Here is a 25506-nt window from a genome sequence, read left to right as displayed (position 1 = left end):
GTCTTTCATTTTTCACACATGTCCAGGTGCTGCCAGAACCCAAAAGTAAGAAAACGACGTGACAATATATTTTCACAGTATTTCTATCCCACTTAGAAAAGAGCTAGCATTCCCAGAAAACTCATTCTCATGACATTTCTAAGCCAATTCCGTACATTCAACCAATTGAAAGCATTTATTATAAACCTGACCTTCTGGTTACTCTTCTGAATTGGTCATGGTAGGAATCTGGCGCACAGTTCTTAAAAACACCTTTTTTGTTAGATACACCTTTGTTAGATACAGTTAGTATGTAGGAGTTCTCTATTTTATAATTACCTTTAAAACATGAGGAAGTATTTAGAGAAAAGGGATAGGGCCTCCTCTGTTTATATGTCCAAAATAGTTACCATATTCGAAGTAATCAGTTTTACTGATTGCTTGACATCCATAAATTTGATCATTACCACATTTCAAGAAATCACCCTTTTTAACATGCTACTGTTGCTGGCTGTAGTACAAACTACAGCTGTAGTTAAAATACTTGCCAATTTTCAGAGCTGCTTGGGTTGCACCTATGTCTCCAAGAGACATTATCCTGGGGAACAGTGCAGTTAAAAAGATTGTGTATCATTGAAAAAGTATGCATCAGAAAATATTAATCCATGCTTCCAAGATCTGGATGTACAAGTAGTTGGTATGTTAATCTGTTTCACTTCTGTAATGAAGTTTCTCTTATATTTGCTTAAGTTAACAACTTCAACTAGATAGAATTTTATTTCAAGCCATGAGTTTCATCTAGAAATGGAAACGGATATTAAAATGATTAGCTCAACAAGTCACCTTCAAGTCTTCAAGCAGAAAGGCCAACAGGCATAATAGTTGAGGTTACAGCTGGTCAAAAAGTTTCCAATAAATAAATGGAGATATCCTATCTCCTAGAACTGGAAGGGACCTTGAAAGGTCATTGAGTCCAGCCCCCTGCCTTTACTAGCAGGACCAAATACTGTTTTTGCCCCAGATCCCTAAGTGGCCCCCTCAAGGATTGAACTCACAACCCTGGGTTTAGCAGGCCAATGTTCAAACCACTGAGCTATCCCTCCCCCCCAGGCACATTTCCTTTTGAAATGTTGATTTCATTAAATCAGCATTTTCCCAGAATGTAATCAACTTTGTCAGAATTTTCAGTGATAAAATTATCAAAATGATTTTTTTATGAAAAAGTTGGAATATTTTGTTTTGTTGAGGAAAAATGTTTTATTTCAACTATCATTTTGATATTTGTTATAATTAAATGTAACATAATTTATATGATATTATAAAAGTCAAAATGCTTAGACTCATATCATGTAACAACATGATGTCATTTTATATATTTTTGTTATACCAATTATAATAGGAAATTACTGATTATAAAGAAAATATAAAATCAAAGAAAAGTCAAAATGGAAACAAATTTTTTGAGGGGGAACAAAACTCTTTGACCCAAAACAAATGTTTTTTAGCAATTTTTGATTCACAGGTAATTTCGCAATTTCAACTTTTTGTTCCAATTCAGAACAAAAATATTTAGAATTGTCAGAATTTCCTATGGAAAGGAAATTCTGAGTTTCAACCAGCTGTCGTTGAGATTTTCAAAGGCAATTGGCGGATTTAACCATTCATCTCTTACATTTTTATGGGAGTTGTGTGGCTAAATCCCCATGTCAGCTTTGCAAAATCTCAAGCCACATCTTTATCTCCATTACTGACTTCCTGTGAGTGAACACAGGACTTTGATACCTCCCCAGAAGGGGAATGAACTGAACTGTAAACAGTGACTCATCTGGAGAGCAGGGGCAGTTGAGGCTTGCCAGGGGGCAAAGGTCTCCAGGGAGGAAGCCCTGGGGGCACTGCTCCATTCCAGAACTGGGATCACTTGAGAGCTAGCCCAGAAGAGGCTGAGGAATAAGTCCTGGGAGTGCTACAGGAAGAGACCAACTGAGCGTACTGTGATAGTTGGACTTGTTGGACTTGTACCCCAGAAGGGGTTTGTTTTGTTCACATATGGACTGTATATGACTCGGCTGGTGGGCTGAGTTGCCAAAGATCCGCTGAGGAGGGTGGTAGCCGGTGGAAGGCACTATGAGCAGCGCAGAGCTGAAAAAGGACAGGCACGCACATATCCGATAGAGGGCGTTCATGAGAGGTGAGTGGATCCCATCACAGGTCTCCATGATGTAAGATTGAAGGTCTCAACAATGCAGGAAATCACTTTCCTGTACTACTTCTCCTCAAAGGCAGCACTTCTGAGAATGACACTAGGGGCCAGTACCAATTAGCCAATACTGACATTAGCTACACCCCGATCCCTCAAAAAGTTAAGTTCCATGATAAAGAGTGCTAAAAAATAATCAATATCTGAACAACTCATGGTGCAGGAGGAAGGCAAACCAATTTGAATTGGTTGCTTTTAAACCAGCTGAACCTGGGTTAGGTTCTGAAGTCCAGACCTTGTTCTGTCACAGTGAAGTAGGATGACACGTGAATTGTGCTGTTGTGTGGATGTTAGGCTACCGACGCTTTTGCATTGTCCCATGATTCAGGTTTACTGGAACAAAAGCCTAAACTATTTTGCATTCTCCCACCCTTAGTTCAGTGGTACCTATGCTCTTGGGAAGCTGTTCAGAACATACTGAATTAGAGTCAGTGAAAGGATAAAACTTGTGAATTACACTGCTGAGCATGGAAGGTGTTGATTAAACTACTTCAACCTTTTTTGGATCGTGCTCCATATCACTAGCTTAGGATATTTTTTATTGGAACAGTTGATCAGCTATCAGTCACACAGAGTCTAGGCTGCATTAATCACATTTTAACTCATCTAAGGAGGATGGTGTGAATATGATAAAATAAGACTTCTTGAAATCTGATGAGTGCAAACAGATGACGGGTGACAGTGATATTTTCAGTACGAGCTGGGAAACTGATCTCTTTTGCATCTTTTACCTCTCCTGACATTTTAATGGAAGAGATGCAAAACTAAACCTGTCCTCCTTTGCTAATCATTTCAGAATAAATGTATCTAAAAGTAGTAATGCAAATATGTAAAGGGGGGGTGGGTCAGAGGGGAGGAAATTAGTCCAGATTGCCTCTTTCTGTTAAGATCTCTGGTACCAATATCCTCACTTATGAGTTTTAACATACCTGTGTGATTAGCACCAAAATATGATACTGCCAAAAGACTTTTTACAGTCCAGATGGCAGTGTCCACTGATACCTGTTTAACCAATAAGGATTCGAGACAGCATGTACTAAGACTTAGACTTGGGCGTGATAAGCATTAACTATATCCCATCACTTGATAAATTGATTGAGGGATATGTGAAGCTCTTGAAAGATTTGAATTTAAGTGGGTTTTTTTAACTCCAAGTCTCAGTAGTGGGTTAAATGTAAGTATCTGGGATTTATTCAGGATAGTCTAGTCTGTGGGATGGATTCACTGTGTTCTATATGTACCTTTTAACTATGAGTTTATGGCATTATCTATATGGCAGTAAACAAACTGCACTATCCATCCAGCTTGGGGCTCTGCTGTGCCTTCACGGTACAGCCCTGCAAGGGAGGTGGTGTAGCTAGAGCTCCAGGCACAGCCCTGAAGATGCAGCATCCATTTTTCTCTGTATCCAGGTGGACCTGCTAGCTTGTGTGGACAAATGGAGGTTCTATAGCCTTGCCTTTCCCTACCGGCTGTGGAGAGGCTAGTGCCTGCAACAGCACTAGCTTCATGCATATGCTTTGTGCTCCATGCAAATCTGGCATAATGTGGTCCTTGCATTCCCCATATTAGGCCAGGCTTTGCATGGAGCACAGAGGGCATGAGGCTGCTCTTGCCCTCCTGCCCAACCCAACCCGCTACCTCTTTCTCTGTATACATGTGCAAGGCCAGGCACCATTGTCTTAGGGTAGATCTACATTGCAGCTGGGAGCAAGCCTCCCAGCCTGGGTAGACAGAGATTTGCTAACAGGGCTCAAGCAAGAGTGGTAAAAATAGGCGTGTGGAGCCCGCCCAAGCTCCAGCCCAAGCCAGAATGTCCATATTGTTATTTTTAGCATGCTAGCTTGAGCCCCACTAAGGCTGTGAGGCCTTTTATATTGCCACCCATCACTGTAGTATATGAGCATCTTCTATGTAAAATTGATTGCAATGGCTCTAATTAGGTTAAGTAGCTCTTCCAATCAGTCATGGAACACACACACAATTCATTGACACCCAAAAGGGAAAGGATCTCAATCTATCCATGGTTAGAAGTAGCTGATAACATTTCACAGCATGAATCAACAATGAGAATTTTCATGTTGGAATAAACTTGAAAATAGGGGAACTGTTGTGCAAGTCTAATTCCCAGCGAGCCAGTATCCACATGACAAACCATCCCCACAACTGGGACTTCTGTTGGCAATCTCAGTAGAAAAGCCCAGGACTTGACCGAGGTGTGGAGATACTGCCAACTAAAAGCACAGACACTACAAATCAGTGTCTGGGACACCAGCTCCTGGAATTCTGTGATTACAACAGACTCTCAGCTTCCATTTAAAACAATGAACAATCAAAACAGACCAAGTAAGGTTCTGTGTCTCATTGTGTAGAAGAAAAGCTTGAAAACATGAACAGACTTTAATCCATGCAGGGAGGCTTTGAGTCTTCAGACAGCCCGAAGCAATAGCGCCTAGCAGAGTGAGCTGCCTCGTGTGTCTCAATGGAATTTTAACTCCAAGCCCTATTGCTTTGTTGAGGCCACCTCAGCAGACGATGCTGAGTGGGTGCAGGATAGAACTGGATGGATGTCACACCCTCACTCCCCATGGAAAATTTCAACTTTTCGTTTAAAAGAAAATCTAAGTCAAAACTTTCTGTGGACATTTTTTTAAACAAAAGCCCAATGTTCAGCTGAAAAACCGTTTTGACTGAAAATTTTGGACCGTCCCTTGTGTATCAGGCCTGGGCCACCCACGCAAATACATGCTGGCTACTGGGTAAGTATTTGGAAGACTCCCAGTACTGCTGTCACCCCCGCCTATCTGGAGGAGGATCTCTGCTACTACTGGGGAGAGACTGGCCCCTGCTGCCAGTACTGGGGTGGTGGGGGAGAAGGGAGCCCCACTGCTGCCTCCCACTTTGAGTGCAGCGGGGGGCATGACACAGGGGCAGGATTTGTCACAGTGTGCCTATTGTCTGCCCTGAAGGCAGAACAACTTTCTCACCCCAAAACTAGCCCTTCTGATTCAGGGAAAGGGGTGCTTGCATTGTTGTTGCTTTCCTTGTCAATTTTCTATTACACTATTGTCTAAAGACCCCACTTCAGATCTGGGCCCCACTGGGTTAGGCACTGTTCAAACACAAGGCAGAGAAAGAGCACGAGGGAAAATAAACCCAGAGAGAAGTAACGTATCGAAGGTCACACAGGAGGTCAATGGCGCCGCATGGAGTAGCACCCAAGTCTCCTGATTCCCAGTCCAGTGTCCTAGCCACTAGATCATACTGCTTATTGCCAGGACCGGCTCTAGCTTTTTTGCCGCCCCAAGCAGCAAAGGGGCAAAAAAAAACAGAGAAAGCCGCGATCGGCGGCACTTCGGCGGCAGCTCCACCGCACCGCTTCATTCTTCGGCGGCAATTCGGTGGCCGGTCCTTCCCTCTGAGAGGGACCAAGGGACCCGCCGCCGAATTGCCGCCAAAGACCCGGACGTGCCACCCCTTTCCATTGGCCGCCCCAAGCACCTGCTTCCTGCACTGGTGCCTGGAGCTGGCCCTGCTTATTGCTATACTTGTTCTGCAGATGAAAAGAGGGCTTCCGTCTCCAACACTATTAATTTGGTGTCCTTCACCAGCACTGAAAACACAGTCTCAGGGACTCCATTTTGGGTCTGTTCTCTTGGAAGCCACAAACTCCGCAGAGCACAGGCGTGGAACTAAATTCATTTTTCTTATAATTCAGTAGTATTTTAATGACATCGTTTCTATTTGGATTTCTGGTAAACTCAGTTCCATTACGAAGCTCCTGCTGCTTACATAGTTAGACCAATAGATGTAAATAATCCAACAGACTGTGTGAACTCTGCTTTGACAAGCTGTAGTACAGAACCCCATGCTTGCTTTTCCTTTCATCAGATACACTCACTCTCCCTCCTTCTTCTATCGGCCACTGGGGGATGTAAAATGAAAAACTGCCTGATTGTGAATTATGACAGTAAAAGTTTATATGCTACTAAAATGAAGTTATGGTACCTGGGAGCTCAGTCAACTGACAATGTTAAATGATACGTTTTAAAACTAGTTCTGAGATAATACCACAAAGGGAGCCACACATGCAGAGGTGAGGTAGTGCTGCTCTCTGACAGGCGGCGAGGCATCGCTGTGCAGAACAAAGTCTGGAGAAGGATGAGGGAAAACTACTGTACTGATTACAGTTGATCCTTATTGATCCAGAGAGATCTAAAGGGGACTGCTTAGGGGAGCGAGAGATGTTTACAACCTTGAGGTACGGATGAAAGTGTATGAGGATGAAAGAGGAAAGCAGAGATTCTTTTTTCATTCCTTTGACTGGTCACTCTCTCAAACTGAAGTCGTTTCCTTCTCCTCCTCATTCTAATTAGGTTAAGTAGCTCTTGCAAACTGAGCTAAGAATGCCAACAGACAGCTTAGGTCAAGTAAGGCTATTAGTTTTCACTGGCACAACTGCAAAAGGAAAAGTTATTTTTTTCTTATTCCCCTTTTAGCAAAGGCTTCTGGGGAAAAGCTGCTTTCTAATGCTAGCGGACTTCACGTTGGAAATGGGGGAGTGATGAAAGCTGTTGTTTTTCTTGGTGATAAGCAGGCTGAGTTCCCAGTTAGAATAAGGGCTTGATACTGCCTTGTAGAGTTTTGCTCTGATATTTTAGCTCCTCTGCCACTCTGTGGTTTCAGTTTGGTTTTGTGTGTTAACTATATTTGATCATCCTTCAAGAACTGAACTTCTGGAAATCCAGTCTAACTAATGACTGGCTTCCTTCTGTGAAATCCAATCTCTACAGTTACCAAAAGCAAATCTGCTTCTGCAATTATGATGTGCACAGCATATCTGACAGGCAGGGGGAAACTTTTAAAGTATTGCAGTTACCCAAAATTCTTGAGGTGTTTTGGATTGTATGTGCATATGTGCCACTGTCCTTTACTTGATGGAACTTGAAGTGCTGAAATGTGTCAAAAGCTCTATACTACCAAGAGGCCAAGTGGTAGGGGTCTGTGCTTATAGAGTATTTACAAATAGCTATGGTGTGCAGCATAAAGAGGACCAGAAAGGCCTAGCTGTTGCAGATCCCTGGCCAGTATGTTAAGCAACAAAAAGGCAAAGCTTCCTATTTTTTCAGTGACTGGTGGATGGTGCTGCTGGAAGGCCTGAAGCACTTTGACTTTACCTTTCTCAGATATTCATTAGCACATTTCCCATTCACAGCAAAGTTTGAGAAATGTGGTTTTGTTCCAAATGGTGCGGGGGGGGGAGGGAGGAAGGAGAAAGAAACTGGGACTTGCTGGACAAGAAGACTGGATCTGGGTGCTGTGTTAGGGAGACTGCAAATGGCTGGGTGAACAGACTGGGATTGGGAGCCAGTAAGTGGGAGGGAGACTGAGATTGCATGAGGAGCTACAGAGAGACTTGGACTGGCTGGGAAAGGAGATGGGGACTAGGAACCAGTGGGGAGGGAAAGGAGGAGAGGAAGGGGCAGAGGCACATCCGACAAGGAATTGGTGTTGGGTGGAGAACTGGGACTTGCTGGACAATGAGCCTGAGACAATGAGCGGGGAGGGCGGGGAAACTGAGGTTGAATGAAGAGTTCAGGTAGAGAGACTGGGACTGGGAGCCAGTTAGGGCAGGAATGTGAGCAAGGGGGAGTGGCTGGATGCCAGGGTGAGGGAAGAGACAAATTGGATGAGGTGTATCGTTCTGAGACTGGCTGGATAAGGAAACTGCAGTGGAGTTAGGGGTAGACTGGGGTGAGACTAGGATTTGCTGGGCAAGGAAAGTGGGACTGGGATGAGACGTCTGAGGAGTGGAAAGTGGAAGATACTAATAATTTTGTCTCAAGAGCAGGGTTTAATAGGGTGCCATAAATAAGGCCTGGGGCACCTATTGCTCAATGAGAAAAAAACAAAATATTGAATAACTTCTCACAAAGTGAGCACCATTCATTCTGTGCACTCAGTGAGTGTCCTGTGGAAAAAATAGTATATGAGCATGTAACTAAAGACTGCATTGCATATACACATGAGGTTTAATTAAGGTTGTATGGGCAACCTTAGTTCTGCATTTCCCAACTTTAAAATACTTGACTTTGCAACCTTAATAATGTTCTCTTTAATGTAGATTTTTTGTGTGTGATACAAGTATATAGAAGATGATCGGAGAGGAAGGATAGTCCAATGTTCAGGGTGCTAAGTAGAGACCTAGCTCAATTCCCTGATCTACCATAGATTCCTTTGTGACTTTGGATATGTAATTTAGTTTCTCTATGCCTAAATTACCCATCTGTAAAAGGGTATAATAGATGCGTTAAAGACTGTGAGGCGCTCAGATAATGGGGCTATATAAATATCTATGATAGAATTCAAAGCACCCATCACTGTAGAATCTGTGTGATCTTACACAAGCTTATATTTCAGTAACTTATATGTGACCTACCTCTTAGCCAGTTGAATAAACTAACACTGCTTCAAATATTTGCTTCACTAGGCAATTGGTTCCCAAACTTCCTAAATGAGGGTAACTTGGAGAGATTCTACTTCTTCTTGGCTTCATTAATGGTGGTGAACACCTTGGGGTTCTGGACCATTTCACATAGGTAAGTACCAGAAAATGAGGCTCTGACACTTCACTAGTTTGTGTGTAGGATTTCTCATTAAAATTACAAGTAAACCTTATAACAAAGCGGTGCTGACTGAGCAGCCTAGAGGTAGTTCATTGGATTACCATGCCGAGGGTCAGAGATCAGGATTTTCCCTCTTCCCCCTTGGAGAGAAGGGGCTAGAAAGTACTTTGACTGGGATAAGATTAAAAACAAAATATACATCCTTTGTCCCAGTTGTTTAAGGGGTCTTAAAAATCTAAAATTCTGTGAAGAATGCTAACACTAAAGATGGAAGGGAACTGTTTAGGGGAATGTAAGTATAATGGGATGGAATAGAACAAAGGAATGCATAAGGAATGTTTCCTGCTTCTCAGCTGTATACTAATGTCAGCTAGACTCCCTGGTGGAGATGGTGGAATGACTCAAGTCACTCAAATGCAGGAATCAATTCTATATTGCCAGTAGGCCTTAGATTATATAATCCAGGGGTTCCCAAACTGTGGCCAATAGGACCACCAATAATGTTTGCAAAACTGTCTGGGGACATGGTGCTGTCTCTACCTCCTTGTTTCCAGCTGCTGAAACATATTAAAATCCAAAAATACATAACTAATATTTTCCCTCTAATCAACAGTTGTCATGGGGATGCTATTCAGTCACCAACAGAAGGACAGGCAGCCCACACCATTGCAAATGGGAAGGAAGGGGTCCAACAGATAAACTCTCTCTATTAAAATGTGATTCACACTATTAAAAACATCGAGAACCCTTGAGATAAACTAATTGAACTTTGCTAATTCTAATTTCTATGATTCTTCTGCTGGAAGGCTGGTAGCTTGATATGGGCACTAAGTATTCTTGAAGTGAATACCTCTGAGGGAAATGTGCTTCTAGTAACAGGGCCTGATTAAAAATCTGACTTGTTTTATTACAGATTTCCCTAACTTTGCAACACCAAGGACCACGCTGGCATCTTGCCAACCACATAAATGCCATATCTAATCCAAATCTGAATTTATACCACGAGGCAGCAATGTCTAGTTGCTAATCTAGAGGGTTAGCTCTGGACTATATTTTTGACTCAGATTCTTGCAATGGATAGATCAATTTCTTCTCTGTGTACCTCAGTTTCCCCCATATAAAGTGGAATACCATTATCCACAAGTTCAGTAAAGTGCTTTGAGGCCCATTGCTGAAAAATACAAGTACGAATTATTCAACAAGTACTGTATTTTCCTAAGTGTTCATTTATTTCATGCCTGTTCCTTTAAATTATCAAGACTATAGACTACTACCTAGCTTTTCTACAGCACTTTTCATCAGTAGATCTCAAAGTGCTATTATCTGCATTTTACAGATGGGGAAAACTGAGGCACAGGGAGGGAAGTGACTAGCCCAAGGCCACACAGCAAAATCCCAGCAGAGCAAATCCTTAAAAGGAGGGTCATATTGCTTTGGTTTTTTTTATTTGCAGATACAGCAATCTGAATCAAGAATATGACCAAGGGTTCAGAGGAAGCATCCTTGACAAGAAACTTCTGCAGCATGAAAAGTCTCCCAAGTTTTATGACAGTGTCCTAGAATATTCTTCCACTTTGTCTCCTATGGAGACAACCCTATAAAATTTTACCCTTAATTGACAGACCTGGCATCAGAGTGCAGTCTACCTGCTTTGTTGCAGTCAGTCATCTGGCATATTTTAATGAAACTGCCTATGTATTTATGAATGGCCTTAGCAATAATACCGATTTGTTGTTATATTTTTTACCAAGTACCACAAACAACTGCAAGCTTAGGGCCTGTCCCTGTAGCTGCTCCAGCAGCATAATTCCGGTTGCTGTCAATGAGAGCTCCACAAGCAAAATGGCTATAGAGCAGAGCCTTTTAAATGGTGAGGGGAAATGTATAATGTGTTAACATATGTATTTAATTATGGCTTAAACTGAATAAAGTCACTTAAAAATTTGTTTAGCAAATCATTGAGTCACACATTTACATATAAACAATTTTAAAATATCTTGTTTGGAGTCAGTGTTGCGTACTAGACGGAACAAGTGGGTTGGAACTCAGGAGATTTGTGTTCTATTCCCGGCTGGATCACCTTGGGCAAATCGTTTCACCTCTCTGGACCTTGATTTCCCCCTCTGTAAAATGGGGATAATACTGGTCTCTTTTGTAAAGCACTTTAAGAGCTACTAATCAAAAGCACTCTGTGCAAGAGTTAGGTGGTACTATTATAATTATTTAAATAACCCCAATTATTTTGCTCATCAAATGCATGTACAGGAATCACTTCACTCATCACCTCTGGAATACAGTAGCTGTTTAACAACCTCACCTGGCAAAAATACAATGGAGTTTTTAAATGTAAGAATACTATATCCAAAAAACCCCTGAAAGATAGGGAAATAACTCCCAACTTTGGAATTTGACATGTTGACAGTGGGGCTACTAATCATTCCCTTGTCAGCAGTGTCATGGGATTTTAATGACTACAAGTAGGTGAGACCCTTTTAAAATCTCACTGGGAACATGGAACAGTTAGCTTCACAGTTCTCTTCCCTTAAACACTGTGCTGGGGGATTTGCTGTACAGGGTACATCTACACAGCAAAAAAACAAACAAACAAACAAACAAAAAAACCCCACAGCAGTGAGTCTGAGAGCCCCGGTCAACTAATTCGGGCTTGTGGTATGGGGTAAAAATAGCCATGTAGTCATTCAGACTTGGGCTGGAGGCTGGGGTCTGAAACCCCATGATGCGGGAGGACTCTGAGCCCAGGCTTCAGTCCGAGCCTGAACATCTACACTGCTATTTTTTGCTCTGTGGCGCAAACCTGAGTCAGTTCACCCATGCTCTGAGACTCGTCGTTGCAGTATTTTTTGCTGTGTAGACACATGTGCCCATAGTGGTTCGGAGGGAAGAGAACTGCCTTCTATAAAAGTGACAGGTTCTTTTGCAATAGGGCTTGCATCCAAGTACTGACCAGATCTGTCACTGTTAAGCTTGTGGGATCTGATTTAATCCCTGAGAAAATCTACAGTGTGGTCAACTCTCAAGACTTACTATGTATTATTTCTATTGCAGTAGAGCCTAGGAGTCACAGCAGGACCTCACTATGCTAGGGAAAAAGAACAAAAAGACAGTCCCTGCCCCAAAGAGCTTATTGCAAATGTCACCATATTTGGTGTGTGACCCAGTGTGCCTGGGGCAGCCCTCAATATAAATGCCAAGATCAGGGCAATCTGCAAACGGGAGAGCAGATACTCCCAAAACTGGTGGTTATCACTGAAGTTAAACTCACTAACCAGCCACAGGCTGCACTTCTGATTTCCCACACTAGTTATCAAGAAGTTAAAAAAGGAAATCACACAGCGCCCTTATTGCATTCCAGTTCTCTGGTTCCCAATCAGCACCTAGGTCCAGTACAGTGAGAAGTTATTTTAAAACTCTGCTCACATAAGCAAAATGTTTTTCTGAACCCCAAAGGGTCAGCCACGTTACCAGGTCAGTATTAGGTTGGATCTTACCCAAAATACCATTCTGCCAGCCAATCCTTTACTGTCTAAAACTAAAGGTTTACAGTAAAGAAAAAAGGAAGAACAAGAAGAGACATGTTAAATGGTTAAGCAATCAGATACATACGGAGACTTCAAAGTCCATATATCAGGTTCTTAGCAGTACTGGTGAGTTTGCTGGCTTGAAAGTCCCTCTGGAACACATCCACAGCTTGGATGGGTCATTCAGTCCCTTGTTCAGAGCTTCAGTTTATAGAAAAGCATCCCAGAGGTCTGAAGCAGGAATGAACACAAAATGGAGAAGATGCAGCTGCCTTTTACATTCTTTTGCCATGTGACTGGTACTTCCTGTGTCCCAAACACAAGCTTCACAGCACATGGCTATCTGGCATGGAAAAGCCTTAGAGTTCTGTCCATAGACATGCCCCTACATATCTTGCTGACTCATAAGGTGTACTCCCTGGTCTTTCAATGGGTTTATTGTACAGCTGATGACCCTTGATGGGCCATTGAACAGGCTAGGCAGTGCTGATGCCAATCTGTCTGGAGTGTTATCCAGAAACACAGCACAAGTTTGTAAATATAGATATTCCCTAGATATCTATTACCCACAATACAAAGGTGATACAAACATATAAACAAGATTATCATATTTAGTGAATTATAACTTTTCCACTGATACCTGATGTAAGCAGAGTCAGGATGAGCTCTACCCTGACATCTGGTGGTGAATTATGGCGAGTGTGGAAAAGAACTCCAGGGGCTGATCTTGTTTGCATAGGCACACCCACTCGCCTGGCAGGAAACACAGCAACTGAAAGTGGTTACTTTGGCTGGTGTGGGATCCCCAGTTTCTCTATTATTGGGGCAGGAAGAATAAAGTTTTGTTACCCTGATTCTGTGAATCAAGGCCAGTGGAACTGTTGTATGACAGAAGGACTGAGTGAGTCCTTCACCATTACCTAAGTAGCACTTGCTTGACAAGGGGCATGGGTTACAAAACCCAGTGAATTGAGAGAGGATGGGGACAGGTATTTGTACCTGATGGTATGGGCCCCCTCTGAGGGTCCGAAACACCAATTGCACCACCTCCTCTCTCCACTGTTGAATGTCAGAGTTAACTTTGATTCCCTTAGGAGTCTAGTTACAGGCTGCTGAGCTGAATTCACTTTGGGCTAATGGTGCACCAGCACTGGGGCTCCCCTACTATACTATGAGCTGAAATCGCTAAGAGCTGAAATCACAAAAGAGCTGATGTTATTAAGAGCTGAGATCACTGAGGCTATGTTAACTAGTGGGGGAGCCTGAAGCTATATTGCTCAGCAGCTGGCGGAGCAATTTGTGGGGACGACTGGAGGAGCAGCGAGCGGCGTGGAGCCTTGCGGGGCCGGTTGGAGTGGCCCAAGGAACGGCGAGCGGAGCTGTTTGCGGGGACGGCTGGAACTGCTCACAGGTCGGTGAGCGGAGCGGAGTGGAGCGGAGCAGCTTGTAGAGCGGAGCAGTTCGTGGGATGGCAGGAAAGTGGACTGGCTCGTGGTAAAGGCTGCGGCGGAACCCCCACGGAGAAACAGACGGCTGGCCAGCCTCGGATCACGTAAGGTGCCCCTTAACACCCTGCGTGCCCCCCCCCTTTTACTCTGGGGCTGCACTGACCAGGGGCAGAGACTTTGGGGGTTGTTGAACTTTTGGGACTTTGGGTGGTTGCTGGACCCCAGAGACTTTGGGGATGTTGGACTTTGGGGACTCTGGGTGATTTTTGGGTTGCTGGATTCAAGAACCAAAGGGAAAGGACACAGCCCAATTTGCTGGGGTGGGTTTTGCTCATGGTTTGTGTTATGAATCCTGTTTGTGGTGTTTTTCCAATTTTATGCTGATGTCGTTTACCTCATGTTATTAAACATTTTCTGCTACACTCAGACTCCGTGCTTGCGAGAGGGGAAGTATTGCCTCTTAGAGGTACCCAGGGGGGTGGTATGTAATTGTCCCAGGTCACTGGGTGGGGGCTCGAGCCGGTTTTGCATTGTGTTATTGAAACGGAACCCCTAGATACAGAACCCGGCCCTTGTTGCTGCCAACTTAGATGGGCAGAAGGGTTACACTTACATGATATAGCTGGTAAGATTCATTGCACTTTTATAATGACGATGGGCAATCACTCGTTACCAAGTTTGATCATCTTCCATGGGAGTTATGGGTCCTCAGGTGGCTAATGAGGCCAATCCTTGAACCACAAGTTCTATTACAATGAGGGCAGATGTTTTCAGGCTCAGCAGGAGGCTGTTGACCATGACTGGAAACCAGTCTCTTCTTCCTCCTGCGCCTCTTGTCCGCTTCGGCTTGTCGGTGAGCAAGTTCAAAATGCAGGCGACCATCACGTAGGACTTCACTCCATTTTAAGCGATCCTGGGCAAGTGTCTCCCAAGTGTCAATGTCAATATTACACTTTTTTGTCCTTCAGCAAGTCCTTATAATGCTTCTGTTGTCCACCCACATTACGGTGCCCTTCTTTCAGCTGAGAGAACAGGACCTGTTTTGGGCGGCGATGGTCTGGCATCCAGACAATGTGACCAGTCCAGCAGAATTGCTGATGGATGATCATTGCCTCGATATTGGTGGTCTTTGCCTCTTCCAGAACACTAATATTTGGTGCACCTATCTTCCCTTTAATCTTCAGAATCTTACGAAGGCTGCGTTGATGGTGCCTCTCAAGGACTTCCAAGTGGTGTCTATAGGTTGTCCAAGTTTTGGACCCATACAGCAGTGTTGGGAGAATAACAGCTTGATAAACAAGAAGCTCGGTGTCTGTTCGAATGTTGTGATCTTCAAAAACCCTGTGCCATAAACTAGAAAAAGCTACACTGGCATAGCTCAGGAGATGTTGAATTTCTGCATCAATACCTGCCTTGGTTGAAAGATGACTTCCAAGGTAGAGGAAATAATTGACATTCTCCACTGTCACTTCATTGAGTTTGATAGATGGGGTATGTAATACCTCATTTGGAGAGGGCTGATAGAGCACTTTAGTCTTCTTGATATTAAGAGTTGAAACCAAGACATGCGTAAGCATCGGCAGACACATTCAAGATAGTTTGAAGATCTTTCTCAGAGTGGGTAAAGATTGCATTGTCATCAGCATACTGAACAGCTTTCCATCCATTCTGTAAATGATTTCAATGCCATCTGTAAATTTCCCAGCAATTAGGTAAAGAATGATGGCAATAAAAACCGCAAACATGGTTGGAGCGATGATACAGCCCTGTCTGACTCCTGTTTGTACTTTGAAAGGTTCACTCTGGGAGCCAGTGCTGCTCAGAACAGTCACTTTCATGTTATCATGAAGCAATTGAGGACATTGATGTATTTATCAGGACATCCGTTCTTAGAAAGTACAGTCCAAAGGGCACAGCGATTCACTGAATCAAAGGCTTTAGTTAGATCAATAAAAGCCATGTACAGTGGTCGGTTTTGCGCCCGACACTTTTCTTGCAGCTGCCGTGCTATGAAGATCATATCTGCAGTTCCACGACATGGTCGGAAACCATTCTATGACTCCAGTAAAATTTCTTCTGATAGGGGCAGAAGGCGGGTTGCAAGGATCTGCGCCAGAACTTTGCCTGCAATGGCTAGGACAGAGATATCATGATAATTTCCACAATCCACTTTATCCCCTTTCTTGAAGAGGGTGACAATCAGGGCATCCCTCATTTCACTGGGTATCTCCTCCTTTATCCAGATTTTAAGGATAAGCAGGTAAAGCTGCCAAATTAGCTCTGGTCCACCGTTTTTAAAGATTTCAGCGGGGATCCCATTTGGACCTTCTGCCTTGTTCTTCATCTGCTTGGTGGCATTGTGTACCGCATACAAATTGGGAGGGTCTCTGAGCTCATCCCTCAATGGTATCTGCTAACCTAGTGAATGTGAACCTGTTTCTCACTAGGGACTGGTCCCAGCAACTATTCCGCTTTCTACTATCATAGGTTAAGGTGATCTCTCTTTATGTCACAGGGTGGTGACCTGGGTTCTTGGTACTGATGAGCCTGGGTTCAGTTCCCGCTGATGAACATATATATCTACAGTCTCTCATATATTCACACTGATGGGCTTCAAACTTTATGAGAACAGTTCATGACAGGAGGAAAAGCCTGACACCTGGTGGCAGTACAGAATGCATTCCAACTACAAATATCAAACAATCTATTGTGATGATGGATGTATCGTATCCCCTTCCCCTCACAAGGGGAAGAAAGTTAACTAACTCCCTGCAAAGGAAAGAAACCCTGCCACAGTCATGATGGGAGGAGCAAGCAGCTCAACCTCATTGAGGGGGGGGGATGTGAAATGAGCTTTGGGAGGGGCCTTTCCACCCAGCAGCATCTCACTTGCATCCTGGACCTGGGCTGAAGAGGACCCTGTTTCTAGGGTTGGGTAGGCTGCAGTAGTAGATTTGCTTTTGGCTAGAGGGCTAAAGAAGTGAACTACCAAAAAATAGAGATTCCCTCCCTCCAGAGGAAGGACTTTAAGGCAGTGGCCGTGCACCTGATGGAGAGGTAGGCTAGGTGTAAGGTATTGTTTACCCCTTCTTAGCCCAAGTGGTTATAAAAATTTGGGTTCTAGTGGATTCTTTACATTAGGAGGATGGAATTAGATGTTTCTATTATTCAATCCAGTTACTTATCATGAATATACCTAAAGTCTTGTTTCCCCAAATGCAGCAGGGATCAAACAGGAGACAAGTTCTTTGCTCACAGAAGTTCACAACTCCAAGCCTCTTTCCAGCCAGGCAGCACTTAGCCCAAAAGCTCTTTCTAGCTTTTTTTCCTCAGGATCACACTAGCGATTCTTCTGTGGCTGTTTTTGGCTTTCTGCTGCTTCTCTTTCACCTTCTCTGGTGTTTCTCCCTGCCTATATCTCATATAGACACACAGCCCCACCAATCAGTGCCCTAACCCCTGCATTGTCTATATCAGTCCATAGAAACCCCATGGGCCACATGGGTCCATTTCTACTCAAGCCTTGTCATGTGCCTGTGCTGTGTTTTAGCCAGTGGCTCCTGTTGTTTCAGCTATTTTGTTCCATCAAGGAGCTCAATTGCTTTTTACACTTACACTGAGTAAAAGACACCCACCAGCTTCAGCAAGGTTTAACCCACCACATAATAGTATTTATACCATGCTCCGCATGATACCTGACAAACTAGCAGACAAGCTTCTAGGTGGTTGGGATCTCATTAAACCAGAATACTGAGACTCTAAATCACCAAGAGTTATTGATCAGGTCTCCACTGCATGTGTAATTGCACAGCACTCTTCCACTGTTTTGTCCCAGCATGCACTGGGATCAGTGTAAATGATTCTGTTGATTCAGTCTCCTCTTTGGTAGAAGCCAAGTACTCTTCATGGAGCTGGGCCGGTTAGTTACAAAGGCCAAGGGGGCAATGTAGGGGTGGGAGAGGCGAATGAGTGTGTAGAGTAACGTAAAGAGAAGCTCTGGAATGTCAACATAGCCTCTCCTTGCCCAGGATATTGTTAATATATGATAGTTTTGGTAGGAAAAACAAATGTTAAGGCCCAGTTGCCTATGCTTGTTGTCTTATTTGATATTTGTACTGTACTGTGAGAAGTAAATCCAGGAATATGTACTCTAATCCTTCAATGCAAGAGTTCCAGTTCTGAAGCAAGTTGTGAATGAACAACCAACTAGTAGAGGTTGTGCACTTAAGGGGATGGATCATTCCAGAAGTCTTAATTTAAGGGGTATGCTGTCTAGCAGCCCAGAGCCTGGCTACTCAAACAGTTGCTTTGTACACAGTAAGTAATTCCATTTTAATATTCATGGATGTTGCTGGTTATCAAGTGTTCATCTAAAGGGTTAAATGTATATGGTGCAAAACACAAAAAAGAGACCGGTTCTGTTCCAAACAATTTCCTGGGCACCACAGTTAAGGCACAATGCGTGGGACAACGTTTCAGGTAAGGGAGGGTGGAGAGAGATCACTGGTGAGGATTAGGATATCCATCTGTTAACTTTGCATTGATGATAGAACACATGCTCCCAATTGGAACAAGATGCATTAAAAGAGCAATTTTACTTCCAGTGCCTAGCAACAATGTCATTGAGCACCTGCAATAGTTTAAACATTAAGTGTAATTGGCTTTGCTTGACACAAATCTGTAGTTTTGTAAATAAGAACAGTTCAGTTTCCATGTAATACCAATTAGCTGAAAGGAATGCTTTGTTTGCTGAAGTCTGCAGCTTTGCAGAAGAAAGATAGAGTTGTTAAGGCTCAGTACTAGACTCAGAAGATATGGGTCCTATGCCCTGGCTCTGCCACAGATTTTGTGTTTGTCCCTGGGTAAATCACTTAATCTCTTTGACTCACTTTCCCAATCTGTAAAATGAAGAATAATGTTCCTAGGTGTCTTGGGAGCTCTCTCCAATGATCTTTACAAAGAAAGTTAAGGTCTTCAAGTGACAGTTCTTTACCTTTGTAGAACACCTTCTTTTTGTCTGCTGTACTCTTACAATAATAAGTGGCACAAAGACTAGCAAAGTTCCCTGGCTCTGTCATGCAATGATTTTTTTTTAATTGCACCTACTACTGGAGCTTGAAAATCCTCATGAATCTTCTAGAGCCATTGTCTCTGTTCATGGAGTGGTAGAAGAATGAGGGAATGAACTATCTGACTGGAAAATGGGTCTTGTTCTGCTTCTGTTGGAGACCTAGGCTCTGGAGGAGAGGCTATTTAGAAGAAAGCTTTGCTTGCATGCCTAGAAGAGAACTGTATGTTTTTTTAAACTTCTTTGTATTTCCTTTATTTTCAATGTCTGAAAAGCCAGAAGCATCAACTTTCTAGAAACTGCAGCATTCACTGTAAGTTTGCCTTAGAAATGAGCAGGCATTCTTGCTTCACAAGAGGCACTTTCTGGGGGAATGTTTCCATTAGCATGGTTTCTCTTTTGTCACTAATGTAAGTCCACTTTAAAACTAATGCAAGACACCTCACCATGCCTTTTTGTCATTAATCGAATGGAAATTATCACTTCTCTTCTACTCTCCTGTCTATAGCAACTCTTGATTTGGAATTACTATTCCATTTGCCCAGCCCCTTTAATCCTTTTGATTTTAAAAGTCCGATTCCACCTGTGACTGCTTCTCTAAGTATAGCTTTCCTTGATTCAAAGAAGTTTTCTATTTCTATTGCATGATTTACACAATATATTTGTACTGGCACATGGTAAAGCCTTAAAGACGACCTGCACATTTTTACTGTACACAATTCTCTTGGCTTTACCAATATATGGTAGCAAGACTAAAAACCATTCAACTAATTAGGTTTTTTTTGCGGGGGGAAGATCCTGAGATTTCTAGGCCTACTGAGATTACAGGCTGCTCCATGTTATAGTGTGGGGTGGGAGCACTGTATTGGAGCACCATAACTATCATGTTATACATTCACCATATAGGTTGCACAAAAAGGTCTTTCTTTTTAAAAACCATGTGACCTGGTGGCTTTTATTTACGTCCTGTTAAGATTAAAACATGTTGCAATATATTAAATACCAAAGTCACTAGAGATTGCTGGAGCTGGATCTAACCTCTTCCAAAGTTAAAGGTTTTGGGTAGAACTTTTTGATGAAATTTGAAATATGCTGGTTCAACAAACGTTTCACAAAAAAGTACTGGTTTCCACTTAACTTTTTTTTATGAAGGTTTTAGAGAGAGCACAAGAGACAGATACTGTAGCCTGGGAGTTAGGGTACCTGTTTGGGATGTGGGAGATCCTGGTTTAAGTGCCTGTTCTTTCTAATTTGGCATGATCTAGGAGGAAAAGCTCTGCTCTGAATCAGGCAGAGCTGAGATTTGAACCTGGGTCTCCTGCATCCCAGACACAGATAGACACACACAGGCCTCTCTCTGAAGAGAATGCTGTTTTTTGTGAAAACGTTTGAAAGGTTTTGGTTTTGGTTTTGTTCCAATGCAGAATGAAAACAAATCTCAAAACCTCAAAAGTTGCCATGAAATGGAATTGTTATCCTTTGGTTAGCTCTAGTTTTGGGCCTATATGACACCTTTTAAAAACAAACAAAACACTGCAATAACTTATTCCTATGGGGTGTCTTCATGTATTTGGCAATACACTTCTCTTGCTGATATTATGTTACCAGCATTGCATTAGCAGGATCAGCAGTGAGGTAGCAACTAGAGGACTGCAGAAGTGTTTATGTAAAAATGCATTGTAGTCTCTTTCAGCCTAGCTATTGGGGTGGATGAGAAGATAGGGTTATGTCACTTATTGCAGTGAAATTGGCCTTCTGGAAATAATGTGGCTAAAGTAATAACCAATCTCCAAAAAAGAAGGCTGTTTGCCTTAGTGTAGTTGAAAAGAGGAGGAAGCAAACTGAATCACAAATTCATTTACAAAGCAAAACACTAGATTGTACATAAACTGAAAATTTGAACAGACCATGGCAAAAATTCTGTTTTTTAAACTCTTTTGATTTCAATTGAACAAGCAATACTGGTGATTCCAAAATTCAGCGTATCAATATGTGGAGCTCTTTCCTACTGTCCTTGGATCATTTGTTTTGAAGTATTCGATGCATATGATGCAAAACACATCCCCAGTGGTGGAGACATGTAAGACGCTGAATAATAGAAAATGGTGCTTGTGTCCTGGAAACAGGAACACAGAATACAATGGAATAAGGAGACTTCAATGGGAAACTTCACTGAAGAAATCCCAAAGGTGCAGATTATGTAGATATTGGAAAAGGAAAAGATAGCTTCCACAAGAGGGAAATCACAATTCTATTCCCCTCCCATTCCTTTCAAATGACTTTGCTGAGAAAGTGGTACCTTGTTAAAAATATTATCGTTTCATTGTAGAAAAATTTGCTGTTTTGTATTTTGGCATTTTTCAGGTATTGTAGCATTTTCCAGCAGCGCATCCAACACTTATTTCTGTGACTGATACTTGAGCTCCTACAAACATGCATACACATGCCTCACAGAAATTTTGTTACAGAGAAAAAAGTCCTGATGTTGTGGGAATGAAGTATTCCAATTTTTTGTTTTGAATTTTTAATGTTGTATGATATACATTTTAAATAGTCCAAATCAAACAAAATATTTTACATTTATCAAAAGGAAACGTTTTGATTGATCGTCAGAAGAATTTTCTTTCACAGAAAATTTTTAAATTTTAGGGTTCCATTTAACATTCTGAATGAAGCCAAATTTCAAAAATCTTGGAATTTTTCACAAAATCAGAATTTCCATCCTCCACACAGTTCTCGTTATGGGATCTTTGGGTGAAAGTAAGGAAGCTGCATAAGGCCATGATATGTGTGTTATTGGATGTGTAGAAGTTGAGAGAATGGGCCTGAGTCGTGCCCATTTTGGGAAGTGATTGCTGGGCAAGATGGCGCAAGACTGCGTTGAGTCTATGGGAACTAAGAATTCATTCTCTTGTTGGATTAAGGGAAAGTTTACAGACCAGAGTCTTGTGTTTCATCCTTTGGAACAGGACAGTCATGTTAGCTGATGGTCTGAATTGCATCTATTAGGGTTAAGATCTGTTAGTGGGAGTGTGAACATGTAATGGATGAATGTCTCATATCTGAAATATATAATGGGAAGAGGGTTCTACAGATAATAATGCTGGCTGAAGTATTTATAGTGCAGTCAGCACATTTTTTCTATCTGTGAATTACCTTTTAACCTTTGCATATTTTGTTCATCATTTGATTAATGGTTTATGTGAACTATTCTCTGCCATTATTACTTTGAATACATACTATACATAGTGTGTGATTGGTCAGCTAAGTCACATGATATTGCTATTCCTTTCTGACCTGTGCAGTTAGTCAAAATTCAGGGTTCTGCAAGTTCTTTCTGTTAGGAGAGGAGAAAATGATGATGGAGTCAGGTATTTCTCTGCAATCCTGTTGTTTACAAAGAATGCACTTAAAATCTGGTTTCCCTGAACACTGCAGGAATCAGATGGGGCACAGTTCCAAGCCCCTTTCCAGCCGGCACTTAAACCAAAAGCTCTCCCTCTAAGTTTTTTTTCCCTCAGGGCATGTTCCCAATGCTAGTTCTAGCTGTGTCCATGAGTTTCTGCTGGTGGTGTCTCTGATTCTCTGGTGCTTCTCTTTGACTCTCTTACACTTTTTTCTGTCACACACACCTTTCTAGTAAAACTATACCCAGTGAAACACCTCTGCCCACCTGGATCTGTTTCTGACTGGAAGTTCCTGTTGTTTCAGCTTCCATAAATGGACTTAATGGTTTCTTACAACTATGTTAAATAAAAGGTGGTGATTACCCTACCAGCTTTGAGGAGCTTTAACCCAACCTGTAACAATATCATTTCTGCTCTCCAGTTTTGAATGGCTTCCAAAATCACAAAGAGCTTTCAAGCTAGCAACATACATATTTGAGTACATTCATATACTCACTAGTGTGCGTGACACATGCCCTTTCCACAAACATTTGCACATCCTGGAACATTCATGGAGAGTGATGTAAGGGTCCCAAATAATCAGCAAAGCAAATTTGTGGTTTAGTCAAACGTTTGTGAATACCTTTCTGAGGTATTCACACAACTCTGGTAATGAATGAAGCATGTGGATCCTTTAGAAATACTTAGAGACAGTGGCCCAATTTAAATTATTTATTGAACACTGAAACACAAATCGCACATTAAATCCCCAAGCTTCAGGGGGGCAGGGGGAAGAGTGTCTCTCTGGCAGGTCACATAACACCAGTCACTCAAATGTCAGTGGTACCCCTGCACATACGTAAGTAAGGCTGCTTGACACCTCTGAGAATATTTCTCATGTTAGATCTGTGGTAAATGAGCACATGGTCCAGAATAATTAATGGTAACACTTCAGTCCCTTTTTGACAGAGTTGTGTTGCTTGTGCAATTTGCGCTGGTCTGTCTATTTAACTGCAATCAGCCATGCCTGAAAGACAGGAAAGAACAAGATGGACAAGTGTGTCAGTGAGTGAACCTCTTTGCCGTAATTAGAAATGCACAGGGAATAAATTATCCTCTAATTCAAGCTGTCCAGCTCACGCTAATAATAACAACCCAAGAAGCAATCTGTTTATAAAAATCAAACTAAATTTGTGAGAATGTTTCCTGCAGCATGAATCTCATCATGTAGCATTACGTCAGTTTATCATGTATAAATGTCTTTATCAGTGCAGTTTCTGTCTGGAAGACATGTTGATTTTGTAGATGACTTTGTTATTGATTACTTAGATCTAGTCAAAATTACCCTGGCCAGAGGATTCAGAGCTAAACATTGATCCTCTGGGCCAGCTTCTCTCCTGGTCTAATTTAACTAAGTTAATTGACATTAGATCAGGGATACATTGAATAAAATTAGAGCATGGGTGACTTGGCTTAGGAAGTTTGTGCTCAGTAGACTCCTTTATACTTCGTTCTTCTTTGTTCCAGCCACTGAGGGGAAGGGTCAATTCTGTGGAGGATGGGAGAGAAGTCTGTTGTTTTTATGTATCCCTTCAAAGCACTTTTCATGTGAGGCTCTCTTTGTGCTTTAGAAATATTGGTAAACTTAACCTGGTAGCACCCCTATGAGGTCAGTTGTTGGTATCACCATTTTACAGAAGTGGAGATTTAAGTGAATTATCTGGGCTATTTTGTGTCAGAGCTTGTGGCAGAAAGAAACCAGATCTCTTTGTCTTCCAATTCCTTGCTTCAGCTCCAGGACCAGCTTTCCTCCACCAAATCAGATGAAACTGCATAGACTTTTGGCAGAGTCTATAGACATCATCCTGATGCAACCATGTTTGGTTCACAGGGAGCTACATCAGTGAAAATGCTAGCAATAAACTGAACCAAAACTCTGCATAGGAGCATGCCTGAACTTCAGGGAAGTTAGCCTTTGAATCTTAACGTTAGGGCTCAATATCGTCTCTAAAGAGAAGAGAGATAATTTCATAGAAATAGATTATAAGGGCCAGAAGGGATCATTGTGATCATCTAACTTGACCTCCTGTATAACACAGGCCATAAGACTTCCCAGAATTAAAGCTTGTTTGAACTAGAGCATGGCTTTCAGAAAAACATCCAATCTTGATTTTAAAATTGCATGGCGAAGAATCCACCACAACCCTTGGTAAGTTGTTTACTGTTAAAAATTTGCTCCTTATTTGCAGTCTGAATTTGTCTGGCTTCCAGCCATTGGATTTTGTTAGACCTTTGTCTGCTAGACTGAAGAGACCTTTATTATCAAATTTTGTTCCCCATGTAGGTACCTTTAGACTGTGATCAAGTCACCATTTAGCCTTCTCTTTATTAAGCTAAACATATTCAGGGAGCTCTATCACTATAAGGCAGATTTTCAAATTCTTTAATCATTCTTGTAGCTCTTCTCTGAACCTTCTCCAGTTTATCAATATCCTTCTTGAATTATTGACAGCAGACCTGGACACAATATTCCAGTAGTGGTCGCACCAGTGCCAAATACAGAGGCAATATAACCTCCGTACCCCTTCTCGATACTCCCGCTGTTTATTCATGCAAGATTGTGTTAGTTCTTTAGGCTCAGGGTATAAGGCTCCTATCCTTACCCACGGGACTCAGGAAGAAACATGGTCAATTTAAGTACCCATCCTTTCCCTCAGGGCTCTATGGGTCTGCAGAACCTTTTCCCAGTGAAAGAGCCTTACTCAGTTGTTCTCTAAACATCTATTTATTAGCAACACACACAGAATACATGTACAAGCAAATCTCTTATGCTCACCACTCCCAATATATAGGCAAATTTCACCCCATGTCTAGTCAGGATCCACTCATCTGGGGATTCCCGGTGATGCCTCTGCACGTCATGGTCGTGCGGAGGGGTCAGAGTTCCAGCAGCTTGATGTTGAACTGCAGTCCGGAAATGGTTTCCAAAGAGCATTGCTTTTCATTTACATTATATAGGTAAAACTAGCTCCTTCCTTCAAATCTACTAAACCTATTACATTGTCCTAAATAACAAAAACGTTAACCAATTACACACTGGCACCTGTGTGTCCTCCTTCCTGCCCAAGTTTTTTACATGTTATCTTTCATGCCCAAATTGTAACTTAGTTGTGACCTGCTCTGTTTATGCAGATGGTCAGCAT

General features: G+C 42.2%; 1 protein-coding gene across 1 annotated transcript in view; it reads left to right on the top strand.

Annotated features, from left to right (window-relative positions):
- The window catches only part of SLC15A5 (solute carrier family 15 member 5), a 58198-nt gene extending 47735 nt beyond the window's left edge, over positions 1–10463 (top strand). The window contains exons 8-9 of the mRNA XM_026652194.1: positions 8727–8835; positions 10316–10463. Of these exons, the coding sequence (XP_026507979.1) occupies positions 8727–8835; positions 10316–10463 (257 nt within the window). The remainder of the gene's footprint in view (positions 1–8726; positions 8836–10315) is intronic.
- Positions 10464–25506: the final 15043 nt, after the last annotated feature.

This window comes from Terrapene carolina, unplaced genomic scaffold (assembly GCF_002925995.2).
Source record: "Terrapene carolina triunguis isolate 2854851 unplaced genomic scaffold, T_m_triunguis-2.0 Scaffold112, whole genome shotgun sequence".
Classification (NCBI taxonomy): Eukaryota; Metazoa; Chordata; order Testudines; family Emydidae; genus Terrapene; species Terrapene triunguis.
The sequence above is the reverse complement of the archived record's forward strand: the minus strand, read 5'-3'. Positions and strand labels throughout refer to the sequence as shown.